At 39.8% G+C, this 12,163-nt stretch overlaps 1 protein-coding gene across 1 annotated transcript in view; it reads left to right on the top strand.

The window, feature by feature from the left end:
- The first annotated feature begins 9,663 nt into the window (after nt 1-9,663).
- The window catches only part of EXOC1L (exocyst complex component 1 like), a 30,320-nt gene continuing 27,820 nt past the window's right edge, over nt 9,664-12,163 (top strand). The window contains exon 1 of the mRNA XM_089669328.1: nt 9,664-10,114. Coding sequence (XP_089525454.1) covers nt 9,994-10,114 — 121 coding nt within the window. The 5' untranslated portion in view covers nt 9,664-9,993. The remainder of the gene's footprint in view (nt 10,115-12,163) is intronic.

Genomic DNA, 12,163 nt, shown 5'->3' on the forward strand with positions numbered 1-12,163 from the left:
CTGAAGATCCGCTCTAAGTACTGGGTTCAAGGACTGGGTTTTAGGCTGGAACATGTAAAAAGTTCCTGCTCCTGCAGCCGCTTCCAGACTCACCCCTCTGTCACAACAGGTCAGGGATCTTTTCCCTGAATCTGCTGTCATTATTTGAAAAGAGCACGACTGTATCATTCATTTGCAGAGTTCTGTAAATGAATGAACTACAAGTATTGAAAGCCTTTGCGGCTGACAGCTGTTAGTTCTCAATAAGCTACTAAAGCGCTGGTAAGCTCTCTAGGTAGTTCATTTATTCTTCCTGTCATTGTGTAACTGACTGCACATATGAGGTATGAGCAGACAGTTTACACTGACAATCTCCACAACTTTATCTTCAAACATACCATATGCCCCATTGCAAATAGTGTCATATCATCATCATGAGAGGTCCAAGCTGGCACCTCTAGGTCAAGAGTCTCCCTCTTGACCTAGATTTACCAGCTTGGACCTCTCATGATGATGACATGACACTATTTGCGATGGGGCATATGGTATGTTTGGAGATAAAGTTGTGGAGACCTATACATATACATACAATCTATGACTCACCTATGTGTATGTCAATATATTCATTTTGAGAACACTGAGATCCCCCATAAATATAACATGATCTGGGCTGGCCCCTGTGTTCCGTCTGGGTGGGACTCTCGGATGCCCGTAGCCCACAGGCTCCCTGGCCGACAGATGCTGATGACTTTGGAGTTTGTTTTTATGATTGAAAACTGATTCATGTTTTGATTCTCTCACATTACTATATCACCTTTATTCAGAGTGTCTGCTATCCCTGAGGAAGGCGTTATATAGCTCCGAAACGCGTTGGCTTTCTGCAGAACCATCTCTGTAATCGTTTAGGATCATTGTTCAACTATTGTATGATATCCTCCAATGATGATATAAGAATATGTACAATATCCTTGTTTGTATTAATGGGGTGGTATGCCATAATATTATGCAATTATTTGAAAAATAAAGAGTTTATATATTTATGTACAAATGTCTTCAAAGTCCCATTCAGTGTAGGGGTTTTTTTCTACAACTGTATTTATTCATATAGGGATGGTGGCAGCTTATCAGGATTTCCTTTTCCTTTCTTAATTTTGTTACACAGGAGGGTTACGTTTCACCCAATACATTTTTATACTGTATCTCCCAAACACTCAAAAAAACCTTGACATGCCCAAGATTGCCATTTTATGTAGACAATACAAGGGGTACTTTTTTTTCATTTATTATGCAATACAAACTGATTTATGCCTTGACAGTTCCATCATCCTGCCGACTCTTCCAAAATGAGGGCAAGGCTTACGTGTGGCTATGGTTCAGAGTGTCAGGAATGGACTCACCACTGGTGGTGGGACTCACCTGCCATGTGGGCTGCAGTACCAGGGCTGGCCAGCGGGTGCTCTCAGCAGTCAGAAGCTCACTCCTGCAATCAAGTCATCACCTGAGGCTGATTGCAGGAGGTGTATTTAAGGAGTGGCCAGGCCTGCAGTCAGTGCCTTGTTGTATGTTTCCCATGAGCCCCTGTACCTGCATCCTGTCTGCTTCCTGCCTGATCCTGTTTCTGCTTTGATCCTGACTTTGAACGAACTCCGCCTGTCCTGACCTCAGCTATTCCTGACCACTCTTCTGCCTGCTCCTTTGTGTCTTGTCTGCCCGATGGTTCCTGACCCGGCCTACCTGACCACTCCACCTCACCAGCCCTGACTGCTCTTGTCTGTGTTCATTCCGTTATCAGTTGAAGGTTTGGTTTTGTTATATTGTGCGGTTTATATTTGTGTATAACCCTTAATAAATTATATTGTTACACCATACTTGAGCCTGCGTTTCCCTGTGTCAGTTCACACATCTCTGGTCTTACCGGGAGCCCTGACACAGAGTGATCAGGTGACATGTTTCCTTAAAACTTTTTTTTATTGTGCCAAGTAATAAACAGTGGAATATAATGTTAAACATTCTTCCAGGATCACCTTTAGCAACTAGACACACATTCCCATCAAACATACAGTAAGGTAGTTTCAGTAGTACAGCAGGTGCTACATTTCAGTAGTTTACCAGAGGCTTGCTTCCTTATGAAGATTTGCCTTTGGCTGATTAATGTGACTTGCTGAGAGGGATGCTCCACTGTCCAACTGAAATGCAAGCTTGTTTGAGACTATTACACAGTAGCATAGTTAGTTGAAAAAAGAATCAAGTCTATCTAGTTCAATCAATATAAAAAAAAAAGATAGGTACCTGTCATAGGAACCTGTCCCTAGGCTTAGCATATCTCTACCTCACAGGTGGGTCTCCATCCCTACCTACTTTCCCCACACAGCAGGGTTCACTAATAAGAGACAGCAACAGAACTCTGTGTTCAATCAGACACAGACACCCCCAAGATGGCACCCAGAGTCTATGGTGACTTCTCCCTAGAAGACAGAACAAAAAGCAACTAAGGATAGATAGGGGCATCTAGTTGTAGAATGTGAAAACTGTACCAGAAATCTCACTGGAGGGAAACAATGCAAAACTAACAAACTGCTACATTCCCCCCTGCTCAAAGGATGCAGTCTGTTGCATTACAGTATGACAAACAGATAACATACAATGTAAAGGACAGTAGTATGGAGAACAATGCATAAACAAAAAATGAACATAATCTAAGTACTTGACTGGCATGAGACCTCTAGTTGATTGCCTAAGCAGGCTTGCTATTCAGCCAAACCAGTATCTGCACTGAGGAGCAGATCTTGGTGCAAGGGTTTGCAAAGTCTACTTTGCTCCTCAAACACAACATTGTATGCCAATTGACAGGGGAAAGCCAATGTCTATCTTGATATGTTTTTGACTGTCATTTGGCTTCTTGCTTACTGCTCATAGGGTTTTGCCTAAATGGCATGTTTCAATCTGATGAACCCAGAGACACTACTTGCTGTTTCCCAGTGCTCTGCAGGGTGAACATGTTGTTGCACTGTGCACACCATCTGCACAAAGATTAAGAGAAGAGACTGCAACTAGTCCTTTTATGCTGCTGCAAATGCTTTGCACTTCTTAGATATCATGGCCATCACATTTGATCTTGTTTTCACCTGCTGACGCCTGGACTACATTGCATATGGGCAGCACAGTGGCTTAGTGGTTAGCATGTCTGCCTTGCAGTAAAATGGGTCATGGGTTCGATTCCCAACCATGGCGCCTCCTGCATGGAGTTTGCATGTTCTCCCTGTGCTTACATGGGTTTCCTCCAGGTGCTCTGGTTTCCTCCAGGTGCTCTGGTTTCCTCCCACACTCCAAAGACATTCTGGGAGGTTAATTGGATCCTGTCTAAATTGGCCCTAATATGTGTATGTATGAATGTGAGTTAGGGACCTTAGATTGTACACCCCTTGAGGGTTAGGGACTGATGTGAATGTACAATATATATGTGTAAAGCGCTGCGTAAATTGACTGCGCTATATGAGTACCTGAAATAAATAAATAAATATACAGGCACTAGTTATAAGGGGAATAGGCACAGGGCCTGCACTTGTCATGGAGCCTCCTGCTTACATTCCCAAAAAAATTCAAAAATTTGGTTTCTAATTTTATTCCTGCCAAGTACTAGAATACTGTTTCATTCTCAAAAAGGAGTTCTGTACAATTATGTATACTCAGTTCTTGCAGCACTTTCAGGATCCCTGGATAAGGCACAGCCACAGGTCATCACTACTCACATTTGATTAAATATTTGATCAAACATTTGAATTTGCATCCCACACAGGCATGGTCCATAATAGTAACCCATGATCTATTGTCACAACTTTCTGGACTATTATTCATGACTGCCATCATTACTGGACAAGAAGCAGCCACTTTAGCTCCAAGTTGGGGAGTGGATGTAATACTTCTTGCTCCTTGTCCCCCTACCCTGCTATTCTTTAGTTTGAGGGGTAAACGTTTTTGAGGTACATCCTTCTCTCACCTGCAATTCCAGGCAAAATGATCTGGGTGTCCGCAATGCCAACAACTCCAATCTGCGCCACTGGTCTTGTCGAAAACTATTCCCATGGTATGACTGGGTGAATTGCTGTTTAACAGCCCTCGCCTTCTGCCTAATGGCAGTCATGGACTCTTGTCTGTTGTCACAGATTTCACATCTCTTTGGGCAGCTCTTTCATCCTCTTGATCTCATTTTATAGCCTCCTGAAGGACGGTGGCATCTTTAACTATGTTTTTGGTGTTTCAAAGTTTGTTTTAGCAGGTTAGACCAGACCCCCGAAATAAACTGATTATGTTCAAGCTGATCAGGATTGAGTATGGTTGTGCTGCCAAGCCATCTTTATTTTCCAAGCAGTTCTATAGCTCCTGTATGGCCACCACAAACTGCGATATGGTCTCTGTTTTTAATGGGCATGTAAAATATCTTGTGGTGCTCCACTACAGAAATAATTTCTCCATAAAGGATCCCTAGGCAGGCCGCTATGGCTGCTGTAGTGCCTTTTTATTTTTCTGCCTGTCAGACCTCAACTTTCAGGGAATTGATAGCTGAATATGGAAGGTATGCCACAGGGAACTAGAACAAATTGCAGAGCTCTCCAGCCATTCTGCCCAGAATGTCAGGGGAATATTTGTGCTATTAAATTTTGGGATGAAACACCAGTACAGATCCATAAGTCACCACGGCCGTCTCTCTTATTGCAATTTCCACTGAGGATGATGGTTCCTTCATCCTGCCAACTATGACAAACCGTGGGCAAGGTTTACGAGTGGCTATGCTGCAGAGGGATCCAGGGACACAAATGTTCCCTAAAACCTCTTTCAGTGTGCTGAGCAATAAAGGGTAGAAAATAATGTTAAACGTTCTTCCAAACATAAGTTAAAAATCACAGACTTATTGACCGGATCACCTGTTCAATATAAAAGGGGAAAAAAAGCCTAATGTCTCTGTGACTCTGTGAAACACAGAAAACAATGCATTCCTATGGGCAAACGGATGTCATCCATTTACATCGGTTTTTCATTATTGTTAAACAGAAAAAGACTTTTAAAAAATAGAAGCAGACAAAAAATGGATGTAAACAGTTTTAAATGGAACAGAACTAAATGGAAGATAGATGTTAACTGATGTAAACTAACTCTGTGCTCCCAGCAGCATGGAAAATGAGCCAACAGCTCCAGGTCTCATACTAATGATTGAGAGTTCAATGAACCAGCTCTCAATCACATGATTACTGTGATAGCCTGTGACTGAGAGCTGGTGTGCTATTACAGTGATCAGTAACTGCACAGTCCAGTAATGTATTCACTTTCTCTTCTTTAATGGAGAAAAAGATACATTGAATCTTTTTCTCCTTGCTAGAAGTAAAAATGTAAACAAAAAGAAGTATATGGAATATAAAAATAAGTATATAAAGCTAAATAAGCAGTTTTTTAGTATACAATGTCAGTTAATGTCAGTGTGCTTTAGGTAGGATAAAAAAAAAAAAATGCACACTATTGTTTCTGGGCCTTACCACAGGTACAAACAATGAATAATATTTACATGTATGGTATTGCTGCGATCTTCAGGTGTCTGACAATTGTGGGTTGTTCTTTAGTGGTGAGTCATGGCAAGAAATATACCACTGAAGTTAAAAAAAATTTTTTTTTACTATTTTGAGTTTCCTTTAAAAAAAAAAAAAAATAAATTAGGAAAAATTCCCTGCAAGGACATGTACAGTTTTACTAACAAATTTCAAAGTTACAAAAGTGTTTTGGGGCATTAAGATTTGTTTTGAACTTCACTGTGAAGGGGCTGGGGATAGATGGAGACATCTCATGGTAGAAAGTGATAACTGTACCAGAAATATCACTAGAGGGAATAAAAGCAAGACTAACACCCTGTTACAAGTGGTTAAAGCTTTTTATCTCTTTGGAAAGACCTCATTCTAGTGTACACTGATACCATTGTACTTGGTTCCTTCCAGGTCCCATTAACCACAGTGTTCCTTCTATATCTGCTGTTCTACAGTAACACTGCTCCATCTTATCTCATACCCCAGATATAAACTAAGAAACCTAAGGCCCTATTTACACTTTGCTGTTCTCCTTTCAGAAAAACACAATCATTTTACAGCACAATAACATAATAAAGTATATATATTTTAAATGAATTTAAAGCGGAGTTCCAGTGAAAAAAAATAAAATAAAAGTCAGCAGCTACAAAAACTGTAGCTGCTGACTTTTAAAAAACAGACACTTACCTGTCCTTCAATTCCGTTGTGTCCCCCCCCCCCCCTGCAGCCAGTTTCACTGGCCACCCTGTGTTCCCAGTGCTGGGATCTTCAATGTGGGCACTTGGCTGTGACAGCTTGCGGCTTCACAGCCGGGTACCCACTGCGCATGCGTGAGTAGTGCTGCGCTTTGTGAATGGTCCCAGAAGACTACAGGGAGGGAGGAGGGGAGGACAACGTCAGCTTCCGATCACAGCGGAAGTGGGAGTGGGTACCTATCAATTTCGGGTACCCGCTCCCCAAAGGTGCAAATCCTTAATGGGGAGTGGGGGACCAATCCTTAAAGCGGAACGTCCCCTTTTGGGTGGAGCTCCGCTTTAAGTATAATTCTAATTCGTTCCTATGTGGTTACCTCATATATATGCAGAACAGTTTAGTGTATTTTTAAAGGAAAGCTATGAGAGCCCGTTCATACGTATGTGTGTACATTACCAACTGCATCCATAGGCATAAAAGGGTGCATAAAGAAACAGCCCTTGTGGTGCAAGTTGTAATAAATTAAGCCTAACCCTGGGGAAAAGAATAATCCTCCCTTGCATTGGTGCTACCCCTGCATTGCAAAGTTTAAATGCACATTTATGGCTAGACTATTGAAAAAATCCATTTTAACTTCGGCTTGCTTACTGTCTCTCACATCCAGTGCAGGGCTGTGGGCCCTGTATAGTATTTGATGATGTAAGAGGACCTGCAACCACCAGAGTATGGAAAAAAATTGGCCTTACAGCCTAGAGCAAGTCTATGGGAGCTGAGATCAGGTTAGAAAAAGTACTTTTCTGGTACTCCAGACAAAAATGAGCAGTTACCCTAGCAATGCCATGGCAGCCCCAATGCAAGGGGACTTGCACATGGTACTAATGTTTGAACATCAGTTCTCCTGGCCAAAATTTCTTGCATTTGCTTTGCACATATTTGTGCATACACACATTCACAGGTAAAATAAATTATAGCCCTCCGAATGAAATTTTAGGCTCTTTTAATTAACGTTTTACACGCACACACGTGTTTTTGTGCATAAATACTGACTGGCAACTCAGATTTGTGTCATTTTTTATAATCATTTAATTGCATGTTTACACACCTCTGTGTAGACATTGGTGTACAAAAGGCCCAAAGCAGGCATTTTGTTCAGCTTTAAAGTATAACTAAAGCCAAAACGTTTTTTTTTTTGTTTTGGATAGAGTGGAGATGGATTAGAACATCTGTAAGTTTTAATTGCTGACTCTGCCCCCGTTAATTAGAATTATCCTCTCTGTTTGTCCTGTTTACTATTGTAATTGAAATTGAAAGTAAAGAAAATCCCAAATTTTGTGTTGTCACCAAAAAAGTATTAGAGAGGAAATCTTCCAATAGGGAAACTAGTTCTGGTGACCTGGGGGGTCCCTAAGGATTCCCATAGCCAAACAGAAAGTGAGAGGAAATCTCCGAAATGGGACACAGATGGTGAAAAAAATCTGACAAATTGAAAAAAAAAACATTTTGCCTATAGTTCTACTTTAATATTCCCTAAAAGAAAACCTGTGAGCACAGAATTATGGATGTGCAATTGTAGACTTGTTTTTAAGGCTAGGTTCACACCTATGCAGTTTGCGTTTGATCCTTTTCTCCATTGCTTTTTGCAATTCGTTTTGCGTTTTTGCACATGTGCTTTTATTGATGCATTTTGCGTTTTTTTTCTTGTTGCTAGGCAGATTAAAATGCAAAACGCAGCAAAAATGCACTACATGCTTTTCTGCAGAGTTTAATTGACGTCTATAGAGCCAAAAATGCACCTTTTCGCATTTAAAAAGTCTCTGACCCTTTCCAAAAAATTCACCAGGTGAAAACACGGAGATGTGAACGTGTCCCATAGGAAATCATGTTAAATGGACTGTAATGCGTTTCTGCAAAACGTGCAGAAAAGGCTTATGTGTGAACCTAGGGTAAAGGTGCATGATTCAGGACTGTCTGCTTTTCTCTGGAATCAGTCACAGACCAGGAACATGTGTGCAGCAGTTGATTTCAGAAAAATCTTTAAACTGAAAAATTACGAGTCAATGTCTCACTACCAGAGAAAACCATGTCAGCTGCCATATTTATATACTTAAAAGTTGCCTTTCAGTTGTAAAGAAAAAAGGAAATACAAGAAATGTTTGTCCTATAGGGGCTTACATCAATGGGGCAATCATTTTTCCTTTTTAAATTATACACCAGACAGATAAACACACAGATGAAATATGCCCATTCTGAGCCAGGGTAGTCTTAATAGCATCATGGGCCCTGAGACTGGGGCCCCTACCAGCCTGCCCAAATTTCACACCTACTCTCAAGAATTAAAGTATAAATATTTGATAGAATTAAACATATATTAGTACTTTAAATACATTTAAATTGATTTTAAACAAGAAAACATGCCATAAATCAAAGACTAATCAACACAAAGGGCACAGTAAGGGGGAGGGAGGCAGAAGGGAACAGAACAGGGGGAATCAGGAGTGCACAATACTAGGATCATGAGGACACACTACAGGTTCTGGGATGCTCCCATCTTGGGACAGCTTGATCAAAAAAACACAACTGTCCCGGCAAATCCGGGACAGTTGGCAAGTATGATGTAATGCAAGATTATTATGGGGCCCCTATGCACCATAATAATTTTGCATTATTATGGTGCATAGGGTCCCCAAAATAATCTTGCATTATATCATACTTGCCAACTGTCCTGGATTATTATGGGGCCCCTATGCACCAGGGGTGCCCTCGCATTGACAGCCATGTTCTGAGCCATTTCTCTCTGACATCCAATGAATCCTTCAATCCAGCTCATCTGGTTACAGAGCAGGCACTCCCAAGCAAGCCTAATATTACCTTCCAGCTGACCTCTGGCTTAAAAAATATTTCAGAAATATTCACTTTTTCTAGGTAGATAAGGTCTGTAGCCTTTGATGACCAGAGATCTCTGGAGAGACATGGCCATTACACTTTGGTATGGCCATTTTTGGGAAATCAGTCTAGACCAATCAGAGAAGATAAATAGCAGCAGTTGTGAAATTTAGGCATATAGAGAAATAGTGCACTGATTTGTGCTCCGTTAATGTGAAATGATTAAGAGAGTGACTTTTAATAAATAACTCTTGGCCCCTGTACAAGGCACTGACAAGTATAAATGAATACAGCTCTCTTTACATGAAGTGGAGCTCTTAGCGATAATGCAGGGGGGATGCTGCATGGTTTTAGAAAGTGGTTTTGAACTGGGAATTGTCTGGCTCCTTGTTCTAAGGCAACGCCATGGGTATAGACTTGTGGGAAGCGTTAAGTGTTCAGCACTAGAACAGAGAGGCCGTGCCTTCACTTGCTACTTGTAATAATAGTCTTAATGGAAGAGGAGTTCAATCAATATATCAGGACAGCTGTTAACAGATTATTATAATGGAGCCTAAACATCTTTTCTTTTCTTTCATTTTTGAGTTTAAAAAAACTCTATAAATGACAATAACGTTACTGCTGTGCATCTCTAAATGTGAGAATATGAGTACCTGTACAAACGCTTAGAGCTCCGGGGATTCCAGAACATCAGCAAGGAGGATATAACAAGTCTTGTGTGAGCTGTCCTGCGAAGACCTGCAGAGGTGGATAAAGTGCTCATCTGTTACTTTAAGGCCCAAGAAGTAACTGGCAGAAAGGACACACAGAAGATCTCCCATCTGTATGTGGATGACATTCATTTACAAAGGGGCATCAGATTGTGGACATGTCGTCACTGTTAAAGGAAGACATGGAGAAGAAACTTTTTAAGCCTCAAGGACACACTTTATATGAGTTCATTGAAACAAAGTCGAAACACAAGGAGAGGTTTTACTTGTGCACATCAGGTAATGAACATTGCGTTAAGAGCATATATCATGTCATATGTAATATCATTTTTTCCATTTAGGATAATATTTCTATTTTTGCATTTCTGTGTAAGGAGGTTGAATAATAATGATGTTATCTATAATAGTTAGAATGTGCAGTAGGTACTGTATAATAGACTAGCATCTCCAAGTCTGTGTGCCATGGCACATTTATGTATTACAGTACTGTTTCAGGCACTAGCTTGCCAGGATGGCACTCTTCCAGCCAAACATATTTTCTATTTCTGTGTCATTCGAACACAGTGAGAGATGCCACGACAAGAGAGAGCTGGTGGAAGATCACTCAAATCGTCTTTCCTGCTCTTTTTAATTATTATTCAGAAGTTTTACATTCAGCTATATAAAATTAGTATCAGGCTTTAATGACATAAGTTGGTTGCATTTCATTTCAAGCTCTCAGAATACAGTCATTTTTTAAATAGTCTTAGTTGTTTTGGGGGAATTTAATAGGTTTCAGGTTGTTACGGGAAATACATTTGGCACCTCTGATGTCTTGTTTTCTAGTTTAATATGTTACTGAAAAAGGGCACTTCAACTTAATCATACAACATGGTAGGGTAATGAGCAAAAAGCAGGGAGAGAGGAAATGTTCAACCGAGATATAAAACCAGCTGTATACAGTCATTGACCATTAGGTCTTTTGTAAGTGATGGTAGTAGTCTTTACATGTTACATGGAAGAATGGATGTGTGTATATTCAATGTGGTATTGGTGAGCATAATAGCTGCAGCACATTGCCATCTTCACTTAACCCTGAAAGATACTTTGGGGTTCATAGGCGTATTCACTGTCACAATCAGTAAGCATGAACAAAGTAATTTGCATGAGGTTTATTTTCTTTAATGTTCTTTGTATTTGTATACAGTGTTGCTATGGCTTTTCAGTATTTCATTGTTATTTTGTGTACCAACACTGTAATCTTTTAATTTATTATTTTTTTCCCTTGTCTGTGTTTTCTCTGCATGGAAGTAGAAAAAAACAAGGATAATGAGGGGCTGCTCATTGGCACAAGAACAGGTCAGAGGTACAGGATAGTGGAAAGAAGCTTCAATCTCCCCCAGGAGCTAATTAAATCTCATTGCACCCTTAAAAACACCAAAACCCTCACCTCCAACTGACTCCAATGCATTTCACCAAAATTTGATGAAATAAATTGTTTAATCTCACTTACCTTTAATAAAGATTCTTTAAAAAAAAATAACAGTAATATTCCATAAATGGCTGTGAAACCTGGCTATATGAATGCTTCAATGCATGAGTTTTTCACATTTTGACATTAAATGCACTGTAGCAGCTAGTTGGTATACTTATTAGTTCACTCAGGGGTACAGTTTCTTAGATAAATGTATGTGCATGTAACTAACAATGTTATCTACTTATGTATGTAGGTGGGTAGCCACTGCAATGGAAATGTCAAACTGATTATGTAATAGATACAGTTAATTCTGACTCTTCAGTGCAGGGCAAGGGTAATCATTGGAGAAGTAGAAGTCTCAGTCTATTTTATAAACTTTTGTGACTTCCAGATCCCCAGCAGCAGTAGTGCTGCTTTGGTTTATTGTCTTGGTATAGAAATTCCAAGTCAGGTTTGTGATCATATAACTGTACAAGCATTAAGAAGATTACAAAGAGTTTCATATGCATAGGCTTCTGGTGTCTTTTTTCCAAAGCTTTCCATTTGCAGTGATTTCAAGCTTTGTAAGAATCTGATTTTTTTTAAATCTAATAAACGAATAGAAAATATATAGTGTAGTTAAAATACATTTTTGTGAGTATATTTTTTTATTTTGGCAGGTTGAATTGTATATTTTAGGTATTTTCCTTTTAGGTCACATAAATAAAAATAACATACGGTAAATATAAGACATTCATATAAATCCAATCTTCACTGCAAGTTGCAATAAAGAGTTGAAGAATGCATAAAACATTATATAAACCATGGTAAAATGGTCAGCACCAAATTGTATAGTTTTATTTTTGTGTAGAAGCCAGGGATTTGATTAACAT

Source organism: Staurois parvus, unplaced genomic scaffold (assembly GCF_062004578.1).
Source record: "Staurois parvus isolate SC_StPar_1 unplaced genomic scaffold, SC_StPar_1.0 ptg000071l, whole genome shotgun sequence".
Taxonomy (NCBI): Eukaryota; Metazoa; Chordata; class Amphibia; order Anura; family Ranidae; genus Staurois; species Staurois parvus.